Source organism: Sander lucioperca, chromosome 4 (genome assembly GCF_008315115.2).
Source record: "Sander lucioperca isolate FBNREF2018 chromosome 4, SLUC_FBN_1.2, whole genome shotgun sequence".
Taxonomy (NCBI): domain Eukaryota; kingdom Metazoa; phylum Chordata; class Actinopteri; order Perciformes; family Percidae; genus Sander; species Sander lucioperca.
In genome coordinates, this window is record NC_050176.1 from 1,279,293 (window position 1) to 1,305,859 (window position 26,567).

Consider the following 26,567-nt stretch of genomic DNA (forward strand, 5'->3'; position numbering starts at 1 on the left):
GGTTAATGTGATAAGACGTGTCTGATTAATTAGCAATCATTTGACTTGTCATAGCATGAGAAGAAAAGGTGTTACTAATTACATTAACAATTGCACTGTTCTATGAACTAATCACACTAAGCCATATAAGTTTAGTAGAAAAAAAATAGTAGGTATGTCCACAGTGCAAATAGAGACAGAAAGCCGAATTTAAGGGAAACAAGTACAAGAAAATGACCCACCAGATGAGGCGGCTAGATTGATAAGTCTTGTTGAGCCGTGCAAGAGCTTTCTTGTCCTTTTGGTCACCTGTGACGGACAAATAATACTATCAACATTTTAATACTGGATATGCTGTACTGTCTGTACAGTATGTACATTTCGGTGTCTCCATATGGTCAATGTGCACACACTTGGTTTATTAAATCTGGATTGAAGTTCCGTCAAGTAGTTGCTACACGCAGAAACTGTCACCTCCTTTACCAGGTCTTGAAACTTCTCCAAGTTACTCAACACCTGACAAGAATGAACAAATAAGGGCAATGAGCTGCTGAGGAGACATAGTTCAAACATCTGGACCGATTTTTGTATGGATGTAGAATAGCACCTCTTGCAGTTGTTTATACTGGACGTCCTGAAACTCCTGCAGTGTGTAGGTGTGTTTTTTCTCCATGTGACACAAGCCTGTGTCACTGATTTGGTAACACATTTTCCTGATGTCCAACAGTGCAGGACTTAGAGGCTGTATGACATGTATGCAACTGTTAACACAATATCCGCACTACTCACATCAATTGAAATGTATAAACCTTAAAGATGTTTCGCTCAGTAAACATACAGTGTACATTCCATATTCAAGACCATTAAGACCAGGATCCAGGTCTCAATTTATACACACTGTCACGTACCTGACTAACAAAAAACAAACAGTTTTGGAGGGACTCCCTGGTCAAATGAATTTTCTTGCTGCGAACTTTGGTGCGCCAGACATAGAAGGGTTTCCACTTCTTGAAGAGGGCAAAGAAGGGGATGCGGATCAGCTTGCAGTGGTACTCATACTCCTCTTCCCAGCGCTCACGGGTTATGAAGTCAAACTCCTCTTCGTGCACTGATATCACACCTCCATGGCTTATCATCAAATAGTCATCCTTACTGTACTTATAGAGTTTAACTTTGGAGGGATCGTCCAGTTGTCCACCACTCTTAATGGAAAAGGGCCATTTGGGGGGACTTGGGGTTGACAGCACATTCTTGGACAACTGAGGAGTGGTAAAGCGACACAATCAAAGATAAATATCTCCTGCAAGTAGCGCATTTAAAGGCAATAAACAGTGACTTGAGCTAGAGCTGCAACGATTAATCGTTTAATCGATTAGTTGTCAACTCTTAAATTAATCGCCAACTATTTTGATAATCGATTAGTCGGTTTGAGTAATTTTTTAAGACAAAAGTCAAAATTCTCTGATCCCAGCCTCTTAAATGTGAATATCTTCTAGTTTCTTCTCTCTTCTGTGACAGTAAACTGAATATCTTTGAGTTGTGGACAAAGCAAGACATTTGAGGACGTCATCTTGGGCTTTTGGGAAACACTGATCCACATTTTTCACCATTTTCTGACATTTTATAGACCAAACAACTAATCGATTAATCGAGAAAAAAAAATAATCGTTAGTTGCAGCCCTAAATTGAGCCTTTACCAAAGGATTTGTCAAGCTTCTGCCTGAAGAGCCTGATTTTCCCTTTTAACATTACACTACATTTAGTCACCAGTTAATTAGACTGGCAGGTGAGCCTGGAAGCTTGATACTTTTGCCACAGTTTTAATGGTAGTCTTGTTTTGTTTTTTTAGTATTGCCTTCATTTTAGATGTATACAAATATTTAACTGTATATATTTTCGAGGTACCTGTCCATCATGCACTACAGACATCTTCAAAGCAATGCTTATTCTCATCACTGACCTTGTTCCTGGATTGCTGTGGAGGTAGGTGGACATGACTTTTTTTTTCACGCTGCCTGTGTGGCTGCTCGGTTTGTTGAGATGAAGGCGACTGGGTGTAACCGCCCGGTTTTGCCTTTATTTTAGATTCATAAAAGAATTTAATTGTAGAGATACTTTTGAGAAACATCTCCATCACGCGCTAGAGACATCTTTAAAGCAATGCTTATTCTCGTCACTGACCTTGGTCGTGGATTGCAGAGGAGGTAGTTGGACAGGATATTTTTGACGCTGCCTGTGTGGCGGCTCTGTTTGTTGAGATGAAGGCAACTGAGTGTACCAGCCCGGAAAAAACATCTGCTCACGGGCTTTTAAGTGGTGGAGGCTGGGTTGTTTCCGTGTTACACGCCTATTCAGCAAGGCCTAGATAAGGGGGAAGACATTGACATTTACAAAAGACCCACACCTGCATACTGTAATTGCTTTTTGACTGATTATATTAATAGTATGGGGAGTACTAAATTGGGTGTACAGTAGATGGTATTTCATATTGTCTCAGTCTCACCTGTGTGTCTTGAACATGGACAGGAGGCCTTGGTAGGATGGTGGAGCTCTGTAGTTCAGGGAGCTTGTGCAGTCGCTCTGTGACAGTATGTCAACATTGAATTAAGAGTTGACAAACCAATGCTTGTTGGCTATACTGTATAACACGTAAGATATAACTAACCATTTGCATATTAGCTTGGCCTACCTCTGGAATCATTTTCCTTGCTTTGACCAGAGAGGCTCAGCAGAGAGGCCCTCGGAGATGCAGTGGCCATGGCATGTATTCACACAGACTGGGTCAGCAGCACAGAGGAAAATCCATTGGAATGTAACGTTAGCATTAGTAGTAACGTTACGTTAGTAATGTCCGCAAGTTTTTTTTTATCAGACAAAATAGTGATATAAAGATTTGTTTTATTATTTACGCAACTTTATTACTTTAAGTAACGTTAACTTTAGCTAGCTAGCTAAATTCAAGTCAAATATTGCGGACCATTAGCCCAATTTGTGGTCCCAGCACATTTCCACACATAGCTACCGTTAACGTTAACGTTAGTTACAATACACACAGTAACGTTAAGCAACAATACGCAAAAAGAAATTGTGGACAAGGTAACTTAACTGTTGTTAAAGATAACGTAAGCTAATTAATGCTAACGAACTTCCGTTAATTAACGTTAACTTACCGTTAACAATATTTTTTCAACTTGCTTAGCTACCATCTGTGTAACGTCACTTCGTCTTATTGAGTAAGCAGTCTTCGAGAGATATGCAAACTGGCTGCCGTATCAAATATTAAGCTTCGGAATATTTTAGATATGGCTTAACGCTAGCCAACGTTTTTAACTATCGATAAAGCTAATGTACCCTAACTTTTGCTGACCTAGCTAGCTAGAGCTGAGCATAGACATTTAACGTTGTCTATGGAGCTGAAGTTTACGGTTTCCTAGCAACATAATTGTCTCCCGGCATGCAACGCAGCCAAACAAAAACACGTTGCTAGTTTTGTGTTTTACAGTTTCAGTGATACCCTCAATGTTGAACTTCTGTAAACTACTTTTTTGAAATAAAGTTAAAAAATAAATAAATAAAATGATACCCTCAATGTATTAAATAGGTTTTCACCCCAGAGTTTTTTTTTTCGCCCCCTGGCTGTTTGACAAAAGCAAATAAGCATTTTAATACCCAACGCACTTGATTTCCATTAAATCATGCACCTACAGTATATACACACACAACAAAGACAAAGAAAGGTGTATTTTGAAGTGTTTATTTTGTTATAACAAAGTTTATTTACATACCAAACCTCAGACAAACAACATTAGTGTATAAAATTAGAACATGTTGCCATTTATTAACCAAATGGCCAAAATGTTGATATCATATTTACAAAAAGGAGCAACATGCTCTAAACACACATGGCTACAGTATAAATACTAGCATATTGTAAAAGACATTCGGACTCTCAATGGGATTATTTCCTTTAAAATAAATTAAAAAAATAAGAAATTATAACACAGTGACAGTTATTGTTAGAGAGTCTCTGGATCCACCATGGCAGTTTTTCTTCGCTGTGATGCCAACAAATTCAGCTGTTAAAAAAAAACAAAAAAAAAGCATAACACATAAATAATGTCAGTATTCAATCAGATAACAAATGAACTGGAATAAGACATATCTCCCCATGTAAGAGCCAACAGTAGCCATACCTGTTGTGTAGCAGTGGTTGCCTTTTGTTCAGCTTGTGTCAGTCGTCTCTGGAGAAGACTCGTCTTCTCTTGATACTCTGCTAGCTGCCTCTCATACTGCACAAACAAACACATACCAATTAAGTCACATGTAGTCAAACAACTAAAAGTTACTAAGCTTTTGCTTTTAAAGCACTCAAGTACCAAGGAACATATGGTGCATTTATCACTAGCCACATAGACATACTTTTTTCAGGCTGTTGTTAATAGATGTGGGCTCTGCATTTATAAATAAGCAGAGGTTGTGAGTTAATCTTAACTTTATTAGTTAGTATCACTACTTTTCTACTAAAGAAAACAAACTTATTTTAGTTCATCATCCTAACACATTCTCTGATCCTTAGACCGGGCACAAGACTCCTGCTTCTTGTCTGTAGCTGCTTTTCTGAGCACACTGTTACAAAGGAGGCCTGACATGTACAGAGGCCAACAGCAGCTGGACAGGCCTGAACAGCACAGATCGCTACAGGGCGTGACAAACACCTTACGTTTCCTCTTAGACCAGAATATTTGTAAGAATTGCTCAGTTTAATCTAACCTTGTACTGTAAATCGAGCTGCAGGGTTGTGTGGGTGTGTGTGTGTTACACAAACCTCAGCAACAGTATTATGGTCAGTTTCAAGCTGCATCTCCAGCTCGTAGGAACGCTGCTTCTGCCGATTCAGCTCTGCCCTGAAGTAGACGGAAAAAAATCGAGATAAGCCACTTCTCCCGGAGATAAAGCATTTACAAAGCTTTATTATTTCAAGTGTTTCAACATGGTTAATATTTCCAATAGGTCTCTGTGTAGTACAGCTGTCGCTGAGGGGAAAAACAACTTCAAGTGGTAAGTCAATGTTTGTTTCAACTGTGATCGAAATCTTTGTTGCTCCACTTTAGCTGTTGCCGCTTAGTCTTTGATCCACTGTTGAACTGATAGAATTTAAAAAAAAAAGGCAGCACCAGACGAATGTATTGTAATTAACTTTAAAGAGTATTGTATTAAACACTCTTATTTTAAACTGTATATTACATTGTTGTTGCAGTCTGTCAGTTACCCACTAGTTTCCATTAGACGGATTATCACTGGAAGATACATTTTGTTGCTTAGCCTGCCTGCTCTTTTTGAGCACTACATTGCTTTACGTTGATCTACACATGGAAAAAACAGTGACAGATGTTGTTAGAGTAGGACATTTGTTTTTATTTAATGGTTTTAGTGTATGGTTCCTTTCTATTTTAAAGGTCGGAGGAAATAGCCAGAACAGCGGGCGCTCGGTGGATTATTGTCGGCCGCGGCAGGCGACGAAGGCGGGGAGAAGCGAGGATGCCGCTTGGACCTGCTAGCCCTGCTAAGGGAACTACCACACAGATCGCCACTGCCAAGACTCCTACTCACCAACACCAGATTGATTGCACACAAAATGGATGAGCTACAACTACACACGGAACTGCTGCGTGATAATTATCACCGAAGTCTGGCTGAATACACTCATCCCAGACAGCAGCTAAGCAGCTAGCAGGGCGAGTTACCGGCAGGATGTCTGAGTTGAAAACGCATCTTGTTGTCACGTAAGGGCCCTGTTCATGTTGCACAGACATTTAAATTTTATTTTGTGTCTGTGAAGATGCACAAAGGCACTCTTTAGATCATGCCCCCACAAGTGCCGTTTTAGCTAAGATGGAGCTCTACACGTAGCTGCAGCAGCTCCGTGTTACTAACACCGGTTTGGCTCGTTTTTTTTTTTTCTATCAACAGTACTAGCATATTTATAGCGATCAAGATTAATGTAAAAATTGGCCGGAGTTCTCCTTTAAGGCTTTAAACTGTAAACCTTTTAGTCCCTGGGGACATTTCTCAGTGAAGGTTTTGCGTCTATCTTTTCTTTCTTTAGTAATGTTAAATCTGCTTTTACAAGTTCTTACTTGAGGCCTGTGATTTTAGTCTCGAAGGCCTGAACAAGGTTCTTGGCCTCTTCTTTCCAGCGCTGGGTACTCTTCTGCTGTGCTGTAAGGAGGCGCGTCAGATCAACACTGGAGCTTCGGCTGCTTTCCTCCAGCTCCTGCACGCGTGCGTCAAGTCCCTGCTCCTTCAGGCTGTACTCCTGCTCCATCTGTGACAGCTTGGGGGGGAGAGAGCAGCAGAGTGAGGTTGGGTGGATTTCATTTAGCTGGTCTAAAATCCATTTAATTAGATGAAGAAGATTCAAGTGCCCCGTCTTGTCAGAACTAGTCTGGCTCAACGGATGTACATTGGTGGGATAAAGCCTGACATCCGGCCTGTCTCTCACACGCCGGGGTCCCTTCCTGGTGATGGGGTAGGTATTGTCTTTTAATGTAACTTGGGCTTTCCGCAGGCACCTCGTCTCACCGATATAGATAGGTATCAGTGATGTTCCGGGAGGTTTTAATCACCCACTGCAGAGCCCTCCTGTCCTAGATTGTGCTCAGTGCATGCCAGTTTCCAGTGTCTCTAAAGGGATCCTCTGACTTTTCATCTATTCCATCATTACAGTAGGTCAAAGCTTTCATTTGTCCAATATTTTGGTTTATGACCGAATACCAGCCAAAATGAATGCTACAAGTGTAAGATTGATACTTATTGGTGTAAAATTGGATTTGATTATGAAACCATATGTAGCACTCACAGACTGGGTGGCCAAAATTGTTCTGTCCTATCGAATAACATGATTTTAGACTTCTGTAGAAGCAAAAACTATCAATTTTTCTTTCAAAAAGGAACAGGTCTGTGTGTGAGAGGAAAAGGACAAGCCCTCGACTGAAGATTTTAGCACCTTATTGACAGGTTGATTATAGTGCAGTGTGTCTCCTGAGGAAACCCATTACGGCCGCTTGTACCCTGGATCTCGTTCTTTCGGTCATCTCCCTTAGAGATAGAGATAGAGTGAGAAGCTCAGTCATCCGTGAGGAGCTCGGAGTAGAGCCGCTGCTCCTTTGCGTTGAAAGGAGCCAGTTAAGGTGGTTCGGGCATCTGGTAAGGATGCCCCCTGGGCACCTCCCTAGTGGAGATGTTCCAGGCACGTCCAGCTGGGAGGAGGCCTTGGGGAAGACCCAGGACTAGGTGGAGGGATTATATCTCCACCTTGGCCTGGGAACGCCTCGGGATCCCCCAGTCAGAGCTGGTTAATGTGGCTCGGGAAAGGGAAGTTTGGGGTCCCCTGCTGGAGCTGCTGACCCGACCCCGAAAAAGCCGACGATGATGGATGGTGTCTGGCCCAAGTGGCTGCTTTGCACTACTCCTGCTCCACTACATGTGAGTGCCTTAAGTGCCTATTCCTTTATTTCCTTCCTTTTCCATTGATCAATGGGTTACCTGTTGTTTGGCCTTCTTTTGGACCAGCAAGGAGGCCTTGCGCAGCTCATCCATCTCCCTGCGTAGCTGCAGGTTCTCCTGCTGCAGCTGGAGACGCTCCTCGCTGACGCTGACACAGTCGTCCCGGGCTGCAGCCAGCGAGCCCTGCAGCCGCCCCACTTCCTCCTGGCAACGCGACAGCTCCTCACTGTAGCTACAGACGGTCGGACGGATGGATCAGGAAAGGAAGGGGGTGAGAAAGACAAAAAAGAACAAAATGTTATTCTTTATACAACCATCATTATTGTCAGCAGATGAAGCCACTCCCCCTGCTGTTGTGAGAAGGATTGGAGTTAAGGTGGAGACCTGCCATGTAGGCCTGCACGATTCGGGGAAAAATATGAATCACGATTTTTTTAGCTTAGAATTGATATCACGATTCTCTGCCACGATTTTTTTCTCACAAAGTGTAATGTTTATTGCACACATGAACCATGACAAAACAAAACAAATTGGCAGTACCAAACATAGATTTTTTTTGGCACCTATAGCACATTGCGCATCACCACAAGCCTGACAACATAGAGGCTAGAGAAGGGAGAGCATTGCAGCGCTTGGGAGTGCTTTGAAACCTTTTTTATAGAGTCTATGTTTAAAAATCACAGAAGAAAGTAGTAGCGTTTGTGATGCAGTCGGCTCGTAAAATTAAATGAGAATCGAAGTCATAAAAAAAAATCGAAGTTATTTAAAAATGTAATCGTGAACAACGATTAATTATGCAGGCCTACTGCCATGAATGTGCTACATTCAAACTAGCGAAGAGTAAACCTACAATGCTAAGTTACACTTACTCCATCTCCATCTTCCTCAGTTTGTTCTGTGTGCTTTGCAGAGTGAGGCTAATGTCTTCCTTTATCCTCTCTGCATCTAGACACCTCTGGTGAAGGGCATCAATCTTCCTGAACTCTGGCTCTGCCCTGCCCTCCTTATACACCTAAAAGAAAAACAAGTATACAACCATGCAATCAAACACTATCAGAACTCTGGAGCTGGCTTTGCCAGCGTCTTTCTTGTGCTTTCACGGATACCTTCTCCAGCTCCTCCTCTACAGCTTTTCTCTCCCGCAGGGACCTTTCAATCTGAGACTCTTTATCTGCACACTCCTTGAGAGAGGTGGAAAGAGAGAACAAGGAGAGCCAGAATGAATAAAACGCACGAGCAGAAGGGATTTAGTGTAATGTTGAAAGGGATTTGTCCTTAATGGGGCAGGTTCTTACCAGCTGCAGTGCAGACAGCTCCTCGGCCATACGGTCAATTTGAACATTGCACTGCTTGCGCACATTATCCACCTGTTAAAGAAAAAGTCATCGACAGTAACTTTAATTAGACGCACAAAGTAGCTACTTGAGTTGGCGACTTGACTAAACAGCTTAAGTTCAAAGGTTAAGTCAAAATGTGTGTGAGGAAAGTTACCGTATTCAGACTTTTGCTTTGACTGTGCATATTTTATAAAAAGCAGACAAATAAAGGAAATGAAAATAATGTGTGAAAAAGCAGAGAGTCAAATGTATGAATATATAATGAAAACAAAGGGCAAGATGCATATAAACATCTAGCAGGAACTTTGTAATGTATTTATTGACCTACAATTAAAAAAAAAAAACTAAAAAAATTGCATTCTTTGTCTATTTGACAGTTTGAGAAAATAGAGGGTCTTAACCCTAACCCTAAGAAATCTGAATTCACTTATTATTCTTCAGCAACAAAACATCTCAACTTCCTTTAAGGTACCCTGGGGAGTTTTTGACCACTAATAGCGCTGTTTTTAATCGTGTGATTTGTTCTCGTGCACATTTTTCTTTACAAGGAAACTCAACAAGGCATCTGTAAAGGTACCCCATTTCTTTATGAACAAGGTTGCATTTCGGAATAGTGTAAACCGTCACCAGGACTTTGTGTCGCTTTCGATGTTTAGGAAATAGGGACAACCCTGAAAATTACTGCTCCATAGCACTACTAGCGGTCAAAACTCCTGAAGGTACAGGTGCTCTGAGTCAGGATAGTGGATCACTCTGGACACACCTCTATTTTGGGAAATTTTAACCTTCGTGCATAACTGTGAGTGGTACTTAAATCTTCAAGTAAGCCTGAGGTAAAAATAAATAAATAATTGCCTCACTCTGGCTGCAATGTTTAACCTCAACCTCTGACTCAACCTCCAAGAAAATGTCCTGGAAGGTAAAAAGGCAAACGCAAGGGAAGGTCTCCAACTGACATATAGTCAAACACATCCACAGTAAAAAATCATTTGTTGAAGGCCAGCTAGGGACTAAGATGACAGCCAGCGCTGCAGTCATACTAGGCTTCATTAACAGGATTTAAACAGTTGAAGGGCTTGAGGAAGAAGACCCATTAATTGAGCATTAATCAACATGTCCCCCACTGAGGTTAGGAAGGGGGAAAGAGCAGTGCTTTGCTTTTGGATTAGTACATCAGTACAGACCGGCTGTGCCTCTTCCAGTGGTTTCTGTAGTTTTTACGGATATTAATTTTTAAGAAACTAATATAGAGTTGGCTCTATCTTGACATCATCCAGTGCTTTTAAGTAATGATGCAATACATTCGGTAGCTTAAAAGGAGATTTTAGTCAAACGTGCAGCAAATTATATGGAGGGCATTTAGTGATTCTGAGATATTTTCTAGATTGTAAAGCCTATTCCAACAGCTAGATTTTTTCATGAAGTTTCAGTATGATATCTACTTCTACAGAAACAGCCCAGCAGTTCTTGTTCAGAAAGCCATTCAGTAACTCTGCACCTCTTTTCTGGTGCGGACTGCAGCGTCCTGGATTAACTGTTTGATGGCCTCCTTTGTCTTCTCCAGCTCCTCTATCTTCTGTTTCTCTCTTAACTGAGCCTGAAGGGAGAGGGTAAAGACAGACACAGCTACACATTTCAGTGGGCAAAGTTCTGAAGTGCTGAAAGGATGTGGACACAGAGGATCGATTGTCAGAGGATCTTGCAGCCCAACAGATTGAAGGGAAAGGCTTGGGCAGTGAAAAAGGCAAAAAATGGGGAGGGGATAGAGACAGAAAAGAAGAGACAAAGACAGTGACTGCAGTCACCTGGTCCTTCTGCAATGCAGCCTCCTCAGCCACCTGAACACTCTCACGAACTTTGGCCAAGGCCTCGTACTTTTCCTCTTCTAGGGTGGTACAACGTGCCTGGAGTACCCCCACCTTTCTCTCCCACACAGTTTGATCTCTGCGAACTGATTCAGCCTCCTGAGATGCAGCCTTTAGTCTGGCATTTGAGAAAAAGGAGTGAGTACCAGCAGCAAGGGGCAAAGGACAGGGAACTGCTGATCATTTTGATGTTAAATTCCATGACTTTCCAACGCATTCAGACATCGCAAATATTTCCATAAAGCTCAGTAACTGTTTCTGAAGTTGGTTACTGGTGTTGGGCTCCTGCTACAGTCTATACTAGGGCTGTCAATCAATTAAAAAATGTAATCTAATTAATTACATACTCTGTGATTAATTAATCGAAATTAATCGCATATATAATTAACGGTGCCTGAACCGATACTTTTTAAGAAAGTAAAAAAAAAAAAAGGGTACTAAACAACAATTGGCGACATTAAAGAACGGATTGTTTATTGCTAAGGCCATATGGTCGAAATTAAATGATTTAATAATAATGTATAACAATAACTTATTTCACTAGTAAATTGCTGTTGAACGACAAAAACAACCACCAGATGGGAAATGGACATGCACCACGAGGCTGTAGTTTACCAGTTTCATTGAACGCACCGTCTGTGTTGTTTCTCCGACGGCAGCTGCAGATTGTTACATCCCGCTGTTGAGTCACAGTCCTCTACAGTAAAACACAGTCAAACTTTACACCGTTTAGCGTTAGCTGTCAGCATTTTAACCGTTTTTAATCCAGCTACTAGCTAGCGGTAGGCTAACGTTAGCTGCTGTTGAGTATAGTGTTAACTAGCAAGCGGTAGGCTAACGTTAGCTGCTGTTGAGTGTAGTGTTAACTAGCTAGCGGTAGGCTAACGTTAGCTGCTGTCGAGTATAGTGTTAACTAGCGTCACATGCAGCAGTGTTTGTGTTGCCTGTATCGTCTTCAGAGCACCAGAGAGAAGAGCAGACATATCAGTGGCACCAGATTTCGGTAGCCAGGGTTGGCAGGAAGAAGATTTTTACAAGTAAATGTTCCAGTTAATGATCCAGGCAGCACATTCTCGTCTCCCTCCTTCATTTTACAGTTCAATGGTGGCTAGAACGGCTCCGGGTCAAACAATCAATATGGAATGGATTAATCTGCGTTATTTTTTTCTCAGATGAATTAATCGAAATGAACGCGTTATTTTGACAGCCCTAGTATATACAGTATGTTAGGTCAACTTGAAACACAGAATGTGGTGTGATCATGTCGAGTGACCCATTTGTAAAACATGCTGAAATTCTTAACAATTTAGTAAGATGTGATACAATTTCCGTTTCACAATGCTGCATGCAGTACATTTCCTAAATGAATGAAACTTTTCTACAAAAAGGGTCAGAAAAGGCTGAAATGGGATTGCAGGTGAAGGAGCAGTTTAACTCGTGCTCACCTGGCCTCTAGCTGGCTCAAGGCCGCCTGAAGCTGTTGGAGCCGTCTGTCTGCTGCGTCCTCTCGGACCTGAGCGTCTGCCACTTCTTCCTCCTAAACATATACACACACGTCTCATGATTATTTTTTCTTAATTAACTGGATTCATTATTCTGTTCATAAAATATTCAAAAATAATGACTAACGCTGGCCACTATAGCCCAAAGGGATGCCCAAGGCAAACAATCCCCACAAAATCAGTTAAATGTTATATTTATTAAAAAAAAATTAATTAACTGGTGTTCCCCATTCCCATTAGGTGGACTACCAATTTTCTATTGCCTATATAGTATATTTTGTATTGCTTTATCTTCTCTCACCCGTCTCTGCATCTGGTCCTGGACATTCTGTAGCAGTTTGGTCATCTCATCCACTTTGGCTGTGGCCATCCTCAGCTCAGCTTTGGCCTGCCTACACCAGGAGGACAGTTCAAGCATATATAACAACATAGAAACCTGTCTGCCTTCTTGACTTTATAGTCACCTTATTTGGTTAATACAAAATAGTTAGACAATTTCAGAAATACATTCAATTCACTTTCTTCTTGGATTAAACCAATCTGATGCAATATGTTAACTTGTGAGCTTTGGAGGTGTTTTCAGGTGGATTTAGCGACCTTTGAACTGAGCCATGCTAGCAGTTTAAGGTTAGGTATCGTTTGGGCTTTTTCCGATACTGGTACTAAAACAATATTTTTAAAACGTTGTTGGTTCCTAAACCGAAAAAACAGAAGAGCCCAAAACGGCAGTTGGCGACATAAAAGAACGGCTTGTTTATTGCCAAGGCCATTTGGTCAAATTTAAATAGTTAATTTAAAATGTAATAATGACTTATTTCATTAGTTAATTGATGTTAAATAACAAAAAAAGAACCACTAGATGGCAAAAGGGTACTTTACAATAACAGCTTGAGTTCCTTGAGGTGCACTTGAATCCACCATGAACTTACGAAGTGTAATTGAACGCACCATGTTGTTTTATTGGTTTCTCCTGTATTTGCTGCACACCATTGTATGCCCAGGTGTTGGAATCCTTTCCTGTGAGAAACTTTAGCTTTCAGCATTTTAACCATGTTTAAGCCCGCTGGTAGCTAACGGTAGGCTGACGTTACCTGCTTCCACCAGTGTGCAGCGCAGGCATTTCATTGACCATTCGGTCCGGTAGTGCCATATTAGCACCGGGTTTCGGTACCCAAACCTATAGCTTTTTTTCTGTTGTTTTCAGTCTTTGGGCTAAGCTAAGCGGATCCTGGCTGTAGCTTAACATTTACTGTACAGACATAGTGAGTGGTATGGATTTTCTCATCAAACTCTCAGCAAGAAAGCAATAAGCCTTTTTTCCAAACTTTTTTTGTCGAACTATTTCTTTAACTTAAAACTTAAACATATGTGTAACCTCACAGAGTACATTTACAGAGCAAGACCTCTGCCAGCAGCCATTTTGAATCTCTGATGTATTTAGTTACCTGAGCTGGCTGTGTAGCTCCTCCATTTCTGTGCTCTGCTCTGTCACCGTCTTCAGGAACTGCTGGCCAGTCTGTGTGTGGCAAGAGAGACAGGAATGCCATGTGTGTGGCATGACTCCAAACACACACGTTGAACCTTAGCTCAAAAACCAACTTTCCCTTGAAACTTATCTCTCAAAGCTTTCTAAGTCCTTTCAGAACAAAGCCTAAGGAGACTGTCAGTCATTCATGGCTACAAAGCCAATCGACTTTACAGCAACTGAAAAAGGCTGTTTGTATGAGAAGTCAGAGAAGGGAATGTCCAAGGCTTACCCTCTCATTAAAAATGCATCTGCGAGATATAGTATTACTGTCTCTTCCCACACTGAATTGTCCTAAGTAAGCACCAGGCATGCATGTGTATGTGTGTGCATGGGTTTGTATGTAAATAAATATATGCACGATATTCTGTATGCCTTATTCGCCACGCTCCAAACGTTGAGCCTGTCAGATAACTGTCTAAATAGAGCCTAAACAGTTTGACGCTGAGTGTATTTATGTGTGACTGTGGGTGTGAGAGAGAGAGAGAGAGAGAGAGAGACAGACAGACAGACAGTATGTGCTGGTAGTTATAGGATTACCGAGCAAGCTGACAGTTCTGGCTAACTACCAGAGTGATTTAGAAACCGATAAATTTAGTTACAAGATTAATTATGGGAGCAGCGTTAATTTCGGAGAAGTGCACAGCATTTCGATCCCATGGCTAATTAGGAGGCAATAATTTAACATGCTTTTAATTAACCGTCACTTACCGATTCCAGTTTCTGATTGGCCACTTGGAGTTTATGTGTGTGCTGCTGGAACTGAACAAGCTGATCCTGTGACGGAGAAAAAAGGCACTAAATAAAAATGAACTGCTTGTAATTACCTCATGCTTATATCAAGCATTGACTGAGGCCAAACTGCTCTAATTAACCTCATTTCAATTATAATGTCTCCATCTAGCGGTGAAACGTTGATTTGCCAATCATGTGATCTGGCTCTGCATGTTAATGTGGGAATGCTGAACCTTGAGCTGCTGCCTATGAGCATCGTGGATCTGTCCATCTGAGACGGTCTTCTGGTAGGTCTGCTGGAGGCGGTCCAGCTCCTGGGCTGCGGTCTGCCACAGCTCCACGGCCTGCAACCGCTCCTAAACAAATACACACACAAATATACAGACATGCTAAATGAAATGTTGCTTACTTACTTCGTGTTACATCACCGTGCATTCAGAGCCTGAATCAGGACATAACCTAGTGTAGAACAGACAACAGCAGCGTTGACAACAGCTAGACTCGGTAAAAGAGAACAGCTTAAATTGTCTTATTCACATTGTATCGTGTCAGCAAGTGAAGAAGTCCCCACAAAATGAAAGGGCTGTGTAGAGCCACGAGGACCAACTGTAGTTGTTGCTATTGTCAGTTAATCGCTCCAATGTATTACTAAACTACTCAATAAAACATTGTCATGTTTTATGTTGCTATGCATATAAAATACACAAGATACAATATGTAAATATTATTATTATATAATATGGTTTAAAAGTTGTCGGAAAGCACGTTTGAGTGTTTCCCTCTGCTTTCAGTCTTTGTTATTTGAAAAGAAATAAAACACAAGCTCAATACTCAGGGCTTTTCTATTCCAGCCTTACTTTGTCTGGTATGACATGTAGCATATGGTGGCTAATAGTAGCAAACTTTAGGTAAATACCGCTGTATTACACTCATTAATGAATCACTTTGCTGACTCGTGTCCACTTCTGCTACTGTAACATTAGCTTATCATTTTAACCAAATGCTTAACAGTGGTTTAGTTACATGTGGTGCGTTCCAGTTGAACTGGGAAGTCGGATTTCAGACTCAGAAAGTCGGGATAACCTCACCAACCCCCACATCACAATCCAACATTGCTGCTCCAAGCATCAACAGTAGCGAAAGCTGTATGAGTTTATCATTTTTAAGCACTTGTGTCTTACATGCTTCTCATTAAATCAGGTGTAAACACAGCACTGTCCGTCTTCCGTGTTTGCATGCACAAAATACCACATAATGCCTTGTTACCAACTGTTATTGTAGTATTGCTAGCAATGGCTAACCTGGCTAGAGTTCCCCCAACCCGTTAAATATAATGGTTTTCTGACTTGTTACTGGAACACGGTCAAATCGGGTGTGACGTCATTCCCAGTTCCGACCTCCTACTTCCGATGTAAATTGAACGCAGCAATAGTCTCGAATCTCACCACGGAGTGTAGAGATAAAAACGTATCAACATTGTATTTCTCATCTAACTCCTAGTAAGACAGCAAACAAAACATGGACTTAATCTTAATCTTTTTCTTTGTGTTGGCGTTCTAAACTCTGGTAGATTTCTGAGGACTATGGTTAACTGCTCCTCAGATCTCTGCAGGGTGAATCCAGACAGCTAGCTAGACTATCTGTCCAATCTGAGTGTTCTGTTGCACGACTAAAACTACTTTTGAACTAGAGCTGGGCAATATATCGATATTATATTAATATCGTGATATGGCTCTAGATATCGTCTTAGATTTTGGATATCGTAAATGGCTTAAGTGTTGTCTTTTCCTGGTTTCAAAGGCTGCATTACAGTAAAGTCATTTTCTGTGTTACCAGACTGTTCTAGCTCTTCTATTAGTTTTACCTTTACCCACTTAGTTATTATATCTACATTACTGAAGATTACTTATCTAAAATCTCATTGTGAAGATATTTTGTTAAAGCACCAATTGTCAACCCCATATCGCCACAATATTGACATCGAGGTATTAGGACAAGAATATCGCGATATCCGATTTTCTCCATATCGCCCAGCCCTATTTTGAACGTACACGTTCCACCAAAACAAGTTCCTTCCCGAGGCTATTTTGCAGAGTTACCATTGCTCTGCCAGTCGCTTAGCACCGCCCAAGACGATTGTGATTGGTTTAAAGAAATGCCAATTAACCAGAGCACGTTTTTCTCCAATGCCGGAAGGTTGTGTGGACTAGCCAGACCATCCTCCGCAGTGGAGGTGGGTCTGGCAATGCGCGACTACATATGGACATATGCAGACCTGTTCACAGAGCTGGACCTGTTCTTGGAGATTTCTGATGACTGCTTCCTCCTCCAGGGTGCTGCCCTTCACTCCCGAAGCCACCGGCAGGGCGTGGAGCTGTTTCTCAACAGAGTCCCTCAACTCTGCATGCAGCCTGGTAAAGGTGAGGGTTGACATTGATATTGTATAAAAATAAAAATAAATATTTTTTTAAATTAAATATCACAACCTTAATTGCAGTCAAACAAGCCCATTTTATTTGGCAGTTGTGTACAGTAAATGGTCAAGATGCCTTGATTATCAACAAAGAACTAAACTAACATAACTATTCAACTACTACTCACTGTTACCTTATGTTTGGTGGGACACAAATACAAGCATAGCATAATACAGTCAATGTATAATAATAAAGGTTAGAAAACCAATAAATATCTGATATTCTCAAAGAAAATCTCTAACGACAGAAAGTTTTGGTGGATGCTTATTGATGTGTTAAGTGAATGCTTCTGTCTCGTGTTGTGTATCTACTCTCCATATGTTGACACCAGTTGAATTGTTCTACCTTTCATTCTCCTTGACAACCCTCTCCAACTTCACTTTGACATCTGTCATCATCCCCTGTTGAATTAAACAAGTAGACCAACACAGAGTGTTATTAATTAGTTAGGACGTCCTGATACATTTTAGGGCTGTATTCAAATTTAAGTCTGGATTTTTTTTTTTCTCTCTCTTTAGAGAAGCCACAAGTTACTCATTAAAACCAACTCAGTTCAAATGATATTCACTCAGCTCCATCTTATCAAGTTTTGGGCTTTCTTTCACACAATGTGGCATATTCCAAGATATTAAATGTATGCATCCCATTACTTTATAATGTCTGTAAGTCAAGATATGTAATATGTGAGATTCTCCAATATTTAATTTCACTGTCCGAATTGAATTTGTGTCTCAGTGTTTTTCACCTGGTATCTCTGCAGCTGTTCAGTCATTTCATCCATGTGCCGATCGTACTCCGCTATCAGTGGAGCCATTATGCTGCAACAAGGATGAATAATCATGTCACTTGTGTAAGAAAGTTTGTGCTCTCCAGTGCACCCATATCTACATGAGGTTGGTGTCCTCATAACTCGGGCTTGTAACAAGAATGTGTTGACTGTCATACAAGAAAGACTTTAATTGCGCCTGTCTGACCTTCTATCTGAGAGCCAAGGCGTAGGAGACTCTGCGCGTCTTGCCTCCTCAACCTGATGAGGACAAATGCAGAATATGAAGGTTTGGCATGATGGGGTGTCCGGTTATAGCTAATTCTACTTAGGGCTGGGCGATATAGAGAAAATCAAATATCACGATATTTTTGACCAAATACCTCGATATCGATACCGCAACGATATTGTAGTGTTGACTATTGGTGCTTTCACAAAATATTTACACAATGAGATTTTTGATAAATAATCATCAGTAATGTGGATATAATGACTAAGTGGGTAAAGGTAAATAATAGAAAAGTTACAACAGTCTGGTAAGTTCAGAAAAGTACATCACTTTACTGTAATGCAGCCTTTAAAACCAGGAAAAGACAACACTTATGCCATATTACGATATCCAAAATCTAAGACGATATCTAGTCTCATATCACGATATCGATATAATATCGATATGTTGCCCAGCTCTAATTCTACTCAATACTCAAAATTTCCATATGTGTATGGTATATCTTGTCAAATAACGTCCTAACAAAGTCAAACGCATACCAGCTGTTTACTGGTATTTACAGATGTCTTTGTACCTGAGAAGATGTGGATTGAGTCCCGTGCCCATACTGATACTGACTGAGAGCAGAATTTAATCTGTGGACTGAAAACACACAAACACACACACACACACACATATGAACAAATTACTCCCCATTTCAGAGTTGAAGTTTCCCCACCAAACTCGGCTATTTTGAAATGCTAATTTTCACAAATAGGGTCCTATTTCCAAACACTAGCACTCAACTATTAGATATAGCAGACTAGCAGACAGCATTACAAACATCTTAGAAGTGCATGTTAAATCTGTAGTTGAGTATCTGATTAGTCAAGAACAGATCCAGCAATTGTTGGCTGGGTTTGCTGCTTGCAGTTTTGCTGAGAGCAGTCACCGTTTAGGCTAGAGGTTAGTTACAGTTCAAAGTTATTCAAAACATAAAAAAAAAAAGAAAAAGAAAAGAGGGAATTAGAGAGAGGCCATGAATGAATTTCAAAAACACGTTTGTAAGAAGGCACTGGCAGCAAAGATGATAGATGGATAGAGTAGGCATTAATTAATCCAGCCTTTCAGACTGAAAATGTAGTCCTACTTTTAGGCAGAGGAGTAAAAGCATTTCATCAAAAAGATATACAGTTCATGAGGTTCCTTGGATTTGTCACTGCGATGAACATCTCAGATCATATCAAATAAACACTGCAGTATAAACAAATTGGCCCTGGTTGCACAATTGTTGTTGTTGGGGCCAAATGATCCAGGCACACATAAGCATCTTGACAGTGAAAGGAAAGGAGAACAACAGTCCTGATAAAGCATGTATGCTTTCTGAATGTGCCTGACTGTACTATCCATTTACAAAAGCAGAGTAACTATCATGTATGTGTGGGTCATTTTGAGCCTTTTCTCAGTTGTAAAGATGATATATTATTAGCTATCATCAGCGCTGAAGGAGCTTGTCATGCACCCCAAAATTATGTAATTTTCACTATTCATTTAGGACTGTAGGGCAGTCTCATACTAGTCTCAGATTATTGATGAATAATAGCCATACTGTTGTAGGTACATTTGTCTGTTCTATGTAATTAACTTAAAATGCATGATCTACAATATAGTGTGTGTGTGTGTGCGTAGAGATCATATAGTACTGATAAAGCAGTCACGGTGGCTTATTTTGAATGTACAGCCTGTTATTATTCTCTATCTGAACACTTGAGCTAAACTTCCCTTGAACGGATTTTGAGACAGCTTTGGGCTGGAGAATTCTGATGAAGTTGACAACCTGCTAGTGTGTCCCCCTGGGTCTGTTCTTACCTTGGTCACGTAAAAACTCGACTTCTGCTTCCATGGCGAAGGCGCAGTCTGGATAACTGTTACAAGCAAAATAGTTTGCGTTGGCAAGTTAAAAACGACCACCACTAACGTTACCTTCAAACTCAACATTAGAAGCAAGTACGATCCGTGCACTAACGTTAGTAATGCCAACTGTTGTTTTCAATGCAATATGTTAGTGTGTTAAAAACTGTCCACATATTTTCCGCCAATGACGTTCCAAAGTTGCTAAAAAACAAGGTAGCTTGCGTTGACGTTACCTGTGGTTACCGCGGCAGCTAGCTGGCTAAACAATCTCAGCTAGGCTTAGCTAGCTAGCTAACTAAACCTTTTGGTCTGTTAAACACATGGCTAACTTGTAAACCATTTTCAGGGAAAGGTGAAACTTACGGGTTATATCAATGTATTATTTGAGACGTGGTAGTTTAAAATACAATATCATGAGTGGGGCTTTTACATTACTCTTCGGTTCCGCCGTCCGTTTTGAGGCAAACAAATACCAACCAATAGCAATGAAGGTTGCGCACGGCAGAATTGGTTCCGTCTGTACAACAGGAAAGTGAAAAAAAAGTTCCGCTCCGTGTCAGGAAGCTTCAGTCGGATACTGTATTGAGAAGGATAATTCAATTCAACAAATCTAATCTTGATGTTTCAGTTTGAGTATTTGTATGACGTTTTTTAAGGGAAAGAGATTACGTTTTCGCCCGGACGAGCTTGTCTGGTTCATCAGAAAAAGAAACAAACGTATTAATGTAAAATAAGCTGGATAGAACTTGGCCAAATGGTCATATGATTGGCTAACAAAATAAGAGTGTGGTTATGCTTGTCTAACTGTATTTCTGTTGAAAAACAACGTTAACTTTTCTGGGTAGCTTGTTTAACGGTTGTCAAGAATTAAAACAAGGTGTAATCTGAAACAACTACCTGGGCAGCAAGTAAGTTCACTTTGATAGTTGCAAGTTTTCCATATCAGGAAGTCAATTTTACTGTCTTGAGAAGTTATTGAGTAACAGAACTGCATATCAACAATCTGATTAGATAACAAACTGCTTAAAGAGCTGAACAGGGTGTATATTAGCTAAGACATGCTGGAGCACAGTTGAGAGTATTTTAACCAGTGAGTCTTTGGAGCTTTGACAACATGGGGGTAGCTCATAGATTCCAGTTTTTGACACTTATGCACATTTTGCTATGCTGTGAATCTCTGTAAGTTTGCGATGTATTGCTGCACTGTGTCATTATGTCACATAGCAGTTTCTCATTCTGATTAAGTATTTCTTTCAGTCCTTTTACACAAATGCAGTTTTTGATCCAGCACACCTGGGATAGCAATCCTGTGAATCATGACCCTATCAGGATCAATTTCTCTCCGGGGCAAGGGGGGCTGAAGATAGAGATGTTTGGTCCCTTCTTCAATGACCCAGCAGCTCCTGCTGGGCCCCCCAGTCAGGCCTTCCCTGGACTCTGGGATTATGAAGGTGGGTAAGAAGTAGGCGCTCAGGCAATACTGTATGATACTGCACTACAGCTTCCTAAACATGCAAGTATATGCTTATCTGTCTCCATGATAAATATCTATGAATAAAGAATGTATGTGTTAATTAATACATAGACAGATAGAGTTCCTTTTATACTAACTACTTTACCAAAACGTTTTAATAGTATTACTTGAATGTAAATGTAATTAATCATGTTATAACTTGTTTTTTTTAAAAGGCCTACATGACTAATTTAGGGAATAGTTCAACATTTTGGGAACTGTATATTTGCTTTCTTGTTGAGACTTAGATGAGAAGGTCTACTGTATACCACTTTCATATCTGTCTGTTTAACATGAAGCTACAGCCAGCAGACAGTTAACTTAGTTTAGTTTATCTTAGAAAACTGCCTATCAGCACTAGCCTGACAAGCCAGACCCACATCAAGATGTTGGGTTTGGGAACTCACCATTGGCAGGCCTCAATCCGAGGGGCGGGATAAACGGTTGTCTTTTAAATTACCTCTGCACGCAATAGGATAGCGCTACAACCAACCAGAGCAACGCTAGTTGATAGATTAAACTTTTGGCGTATCCGGTCGGCAAAACTCCAAACACATCTTCCTTTTTTAAGAATGACTTCAGTGCTTAACTTCAAGTCTTCCAGAGTCGCGGCCAAAGCCGATTCGAAAGACCGCTGTTCGCCAGCAGCAACAGCCATCTTCTTTGTTTTCAAGTAGCAGGGAACCGTCGCAACTCTGCCGTCCTTATGTTAAGCCCGCCCAGCGACTCTATACACAACGTGATTGGCCTGACCAGAATTTGGTTTTTCCAGCTCGCAAGCCAACGGAGAGTTGCTAGACTGACCCTGGCTGCAAATTATATTTGCTGCCGCTAGGGTGCGTCTAGATTTCTAGGCTATACCAGCACCTCAAAATCTCACTAATTTGCATGTTTAATAACATTTGTTTAATCCGTATGAAAAGCAAAGTGTAAAAGTGACATGTTGAGGTTTCTCCCGTTACCAGTCGTTACGCTAAGCTAAGCTAACTCTTTGCTCCAGCTTTATATTGAACTCATGGCAAGAAAGAAAGTGAGCGTACTTCCCAAAATGTTGATATATTCCTTTGACTGATTATATCTATTATCTAATATTATATCTTTCCAGACTCCATAGTGTTATTTCAAACACAACTTCATAAACTCCACAAAGGTTGCATTGATGGCCTATTGTAATAGATTGAATCATATTGTACTGGTGTTGCTGTTGGACTTATAACGTTGTTATTGCAGTCATGATTTAGGGATTTAGTCTGTATGATGCAATTTTAGGCCACTCTAAAAGCTGAGATAAAATTATGAATATGGTCCAATGAGGTTGAAGAGACTATAGGGACTAGGCCATAATAGTAATTGCATTATCATTATTTTGGTGACAGAGCAATTAAACCCTGTAATGAGGTTGAGTAATAACAGTCCTATCTAATTGACCTTAAGTACGTTCGATTTCCGGTTAATGAGCCCCACATATTTGACCTCATTACGGTTATTTATTAGATTGGAAACCAACCACATTATAATCTAGGTAGATAATGAGAATGCTGTTAGATGTGCTGTTCTTCATATCCTTTGTGAACGTTTATGTATTTTTACATACTATTGTTAAGCTGTAACTCAAAATAAATGACTCAAATGATTTAATGATTGTTATTCTTTATTCACTGATCTTTCTTCTTCATCTTCAGTTGTGGAGTCCTTCTTCCTTGATAGTACTACAGAAAATTACCTAGAAGTGGAGTTTTGTCCGTAAGTACAGAGCTTTGCTGTTGTAACATCCATGTCACCATATGTTTTTAGGCAGTCCTAAATAAACATACAAACTGTGTTTTTTGTCTTCATTTTAGACATGGGCAGCATCTGATATTATTGCTGTCAGGAGTTGGCCAAGCATTCCAGGTATGCAGACATCGAGGGAGTTATTCAACGGAGCGACTTTGAGTTAGAGGTTTAAGTATTTATTTATTTTTTATATTCTTTCTCTAGCAACAACTGCCCATGGTGTTTAATGCTACGGTCACAGGGGACAGGTGGATGGGTGAGGCTCTCCTCCCCTGGTCGTACTTCCCTCCCAAAATCAACAAGATGAACTCGTACGCCATCCATGGCTCAGGAGAGAAGCGTACATATGAGGCTCTCTACCCCATCCCCAAGGAGGAGATAGTGGAAGGCCAAAAACCCAACTTGTGAGTATGCTGATTCCTATGAGTACAGTTGTTTGAGGTCATGTACTGTAGTTCATCTGTACAGATGTCATTTATAGTAAAACATTGATTTGTTTTGAAGTCCAGCAATTTAATATTGCACTTTCATGAAGTTGGGCAGAACTGTGAAAGCTAGATGTGTAAAAAATAAAAGCAGCAGAGGTTAAAGGTGCAGTAGGTAAGACTTATAAAACTAACTTTCTGTCATATTTGCTGAAACTGACCCTATGTTCCAGTAGAACTACATGAAGCAGGTCATTAAAAAAAAAAATCCAGCTCCTCTGGCACCACCTACAGCCTGTAATGTGATTTGCAAAAATCCACCGCTCCCTGTTCAGATGCACCAATCAGGGCCGGGGGGGGGGGGGGGTCTAACTGTGTGTCAATCACTGCTCATGCACACGCATTCATTCTCCCTTGTGGGGGGAGGGGCTTAGGAGACCATTTTGGGCTTTAGCGGAAAGGGGGGGAGGGACTGAGAAGTTGTTGATGTTTTTGGCTAAATCCTGGATCTTCCCAATCCTTCCTACAGCACCTTTAATATATTCAGTATGGGTCAACTCCAAAAATACTGGATCCTACATTTCCCATAATGCAACTCTATGGTGTCTTTCGTTAGACTTCCCCTTACTGGTAACATCTTTTAAGCTGCACACCCCGGGTGTAACAAAGCTTCCTGTTGCAAATTTAAAGTCTCAAGCCCCAGCCAATGACATCATGAGGATTATTTTAATGACATCATCAGGGTTATTTTCTCAGATTTTTCTCAGATTTAAGAGACTTTCCTCCAGAGCCAGAAAAGACATTTTACAACTGATTTTCACAGGCAGAGTTGTACTGGGAAATACATATTTTAGAAGTAAACTGATCTTCATGTGGAAAATCAGTGGACTGCCCCTTTAATGTTTTTAATATTTTGCAGCCAGACTTATAAATTTATAAATGTTAGAATTTGACAAACGAAATGACAAAATATTGTAGGCCAACTTTGGGGATTAGTCAAATATTAGGCAACACCTGGCTAGGTAATTACACTCAAAATTGCATGTGCAGTATATGTGTGTATGGATGTGCAAGTGTATATGTGACGGGGCGACCTCTAGCTCACCCAGTAGAGTGTGCGCCCCATGTAGGCTGAGTCCTTGGCAGCGCCTTGGGGGCGGCCCGGGGTTCGAGTCCGACCTGCGGCCCTTTGATGCATGTTGTCCCCCCTCTTGCTCCCATTTCCTGTCTTCAAACTGTCCTGTCAATTAAAGGCCATAAAAGCCCAACAAAAAAATCTTTTAAAAAGTGTGTATGTAACAGTTTTGCACATCCTATATCAAATTGTTTCTCTGTCTTTTAGCCACCGCCTGGAGTATTTCCAAAATTTCCGCCTGCAAAGCATCATGGGAGAAGGTTGGGTCCAGCCAGAGTCTGGTCTGTGGCATGGAAAGCCCTGAGCTTTTCAAAAACACTCCTTTTTCCCTCTCTCTCTCTCTCTTTGTCTCTCTCTTGTACACACAGACACACACGCACACACACACACACACACACACACACACACACACACACACACACACACACACACACACACACACACAAACCACGGCAGCAGGGCAATAGTACAAACACTCATTGACGGAAAACAAAGGGCAATCAATCTTTATTAGTTAATGATGCCAAACGATATGACAAGAAATATGTTATCAGCTTGTCTGAGCGTATTAGCCTTCGTACACATCTGTACAAGCACACAGTCACACACGCATCACAAGGTATTGGACGTCACCTTAATTTGCCTTGGCAGAGTGTGACCTACAGCAGTTATACTCTGGATGGTGGCAAGGAATGCTCGTTTTGCCATTCAGCTCCTGTGTAGCCTGTGCATTTCATTACAGTGAAATAAACCACAGCAGGTTCTTGTGATTCTTCGCCCTGACTGTTACTAAACACACACAAACAATCGTACACACACCGCTAAAGGGAAAAATCTGTTCTTCAGAGAAACTTGTTGAAGCTTTTAATTTAGTGCATTTTTGCAACCATTCCACTATCCTTATTGATTTCCTTTTACAATTAAATGTGTTTACGTATTGATTACATATTGCTGAAGTGAAGCGTGTCAGTTTTTTTTTTTGTTTTTTTTTTTTGGGGGGGGGGGGGATTGTTTGTGATACAGTGTCACTTTAACTGTATTTCTGATGTGTGATCATGTTTCACTGCCATGTATCTATTTCTGTATCTATCTATTAAAGCAATGGTTCATCATTTTGAGAAATATGATTTTAAGCTTTCTTGCTGAAAGTTACATGAGAAGGTTGCAATGGTTGAAGAAGCACTCTGATCCTTTACTTATGTAAAAGACCAGTACATCAATGTAAACATGCGCCATTACATGTAAAAGTCCTTCATTGAAACTCATCCTTAAAGTTACTTTTTAATGTTTCTGAAACTGTCTAATGTTCCATCTGATGATAATAAATGACCTGTAACAGCAAACGAGACTAACAGTGAAAACAACGCAATTTTTAATTTGTATAGTTTTTATTAATGCCTCTGCCCGGGTCCGATTTTTCCCGCAAAGTCACAGAATGATTTTCGGCAGGCAGACGGCGCTACAGCAACACATTCTGACGGTTCACAGATTTTAGCGTAACACTGGTAAAGCCTGTGTTAGTGTATCCAACCAGGTAAAAGGTAGCAGGAGATTTCTTTATATAGGCCTGATTGTATTTTCATTTTTATTTTAGAAGTTATCTGTTGTAGTTATGGCTGATACTTGGGCAAGGCCATCACAGAAAAATAAGAAATGAAACGAAGAACATCTAAAAGCTAAAAAGGGAAAGTGACAGACGACAGTCAGGCTTTCAACAGGAAACAATTACGGGATTGTAAATGATTCAAAACTCACCCTGAATTGACCCTCATGTATGTAATATGTCTGTTTCATTCATAAAATAACTTTACAATGCGCAATGTGGTTGCACGTCAGTAGCCTACATTAAATTACGCCCCCCTTCCATTTAGCGCCTGGTTTTTATTCCTTTTCAGTCCGTGTTTGTG

The 26,567-nt window shown here is 40.6% G+C and overlaps 3 protein-coding genes across 10 annotated transcripts in view; 1 reads left to right on the plus strand and 2 right to left on the minus strand.

Annotated features, from left to right (window-relative positions):
- dnah6 (dynein, axonemal, heavy chain 6) overlaps nucleotides 1-3,405 on the minus strand; it is a 59,732-nt gene extending 56,327 nt beyond the window's left edge. The window contains exons 1-9 of one of the 2 annotated variants that reach the window (XM_031293574.2): nucleotides 3,150-3,405; nucleotides 2,669-2,756; nucleotides 2,483-2,559; nucleotides 2,161-2,340; nucleotides 1,940-2,053; nucleotides 888-1,238; nucleotides 587-721; nucleotides 393-495; nucleotides 222-288 (exon numbers count right to left, since the gene is read on the minus strand). In XM_031293574.2, the coding sequence (XP_031149434.1) occupies nucleotides 222-288; nucleotides 393-495; nucleotides 587-721; nucleotides 888-1,238; nucleotides 1,940-2,053; nucleotides 2,161-2,340; nucleotides 2,483-2,559; nucleotides 2,669-2,738 (1,097 nt within the window). In that variant the 5' untranslated portion in view covers nucleotides 2,739-2,756; nucleotides 3,150-3,405. Of the gene's footprint in view, nucleotides 1-221; nucleotides 289-392; nucleotides 496-586; nucleotides 722-887; nucleotides 1,239-1,939; nucleotides 2,054-2,160; nucleotides 2,341-2,482; nucleotides 2,560-2,668; nucleotides 2,757-3,149 lie in introns of those variants that run through there. The other variant, XM_036000632.1, reaches the window with a different exon arrangement.
- A 314-nt stretch (nucleotides 3,406-3,719) lies between these two features.
- sclt1 (sodium channel and clathrin linker 1) lies at nucleotides 3,720-20,343 on the minus strand. Of its 5 annotated transcripts, none has more exons than XM_031293578.2 (22): nucleotides 20,242-20,343; nucleotides 19,767-19,822; nucleotides 18,493-18,560; nucleotides 17,898-17,950; nucleotides 17,669-17,741; nucleotides 17,269-17,324; nucleotides 16,725-16,860; nucleotides 14,683-14,805; nucleotides 14,426-14,491; nucleotides 13,635-13,705; nucleotides 12,491-12,581; nucleotides 12,133-12,224; nucleotides 10,628-10,805; nucleotides 10,321-10,419; nucleotides 8,781-8,852; nucleotides 8,592-8,666; nucleotides 8,355-8,497; nucleotides 7,525-7,717; nucleotides 6,117-6,313; nucleotides 4,805-4,883; nucleotides 4,173-4,268; nucleotides 3,735-4,055 (listed from the first exon to the last, which is right to left on the minus strand). In XM_031293578.2, exons 2-22 carry the CDS (start codon nucleotides 19,798-19,800, stop codon nucleotides 3,996-3,998), a joined length of 2,055 nt encoding a protein of 684 aa, XP_031149438.1. In that variant the 5' UTR covers nucleotides 19,801-19,822; nucleotides 20,242-20,343; the 3' UTR covers nucleotides 3,735-3,995. The 5 variants fall into 5 exon arrangements, 4 of the variants coding, with proteins under 4 accessions (XP_031149438.1, XP_031149436.1, XP_035856528.1 ...); XM_031293576.2 differs by having other exon boundaries at nucleotides 20,175-20,307; XM_036000635.1 differs by having other exon boundaries at nucleotides 20,289-20,306.
- c4h4orf33 (chromosome 4 C4orf33 homolog) lies at nucleotides 20,334-26,006 on the plus strand. Of its 3 annotated transcripts, XR_004897138.1 has the most exons (7): nucleotides 20,768-20,990; nucleotides 21,069-21,262; nucleotides 23,007-23,067; nucleotides 23,166-23,217; nucleotides 23,305-23,504; nucleotides 24,868-25,020; nucleotides 25,087-26,006. XR_004897138.1 is itself a non-coding variant. In XM_031293581.2 (6 exons), exons 2-6 carry the CDS (start codon nucleotides 21,082-21,084, stop codon nucleotides 24,962-24,964), a joined length of 591 nt encoding a protein of 196 aa, XP_031149441.1. In that variant the 5' UTR covers nucleotides 20,334-20,719; nucleotides 21,069-21,081; the 3' UTR covers nucleotides 24,965-26,006. The 3 variants fall into 3 exon arrangements, 2 of the variants coding, with proteins under 2 accessions (XP_031149441.1, XP_031149440.1); XM_031293581.2 differs by lacking the exon at nucleotides 20,768-20,990 and adding an exon at nucleotides 20,334-20,719 and having other exon boundaries at nucleotides 24,868-26,006; XM_031293580.2 differs by having other exon boundaries at nucleotides 20,769-20,990; nucleotides 24,868-26,006.
- Nucleotides 26,007-26,567: the final 561 nt, after the last annotated feature.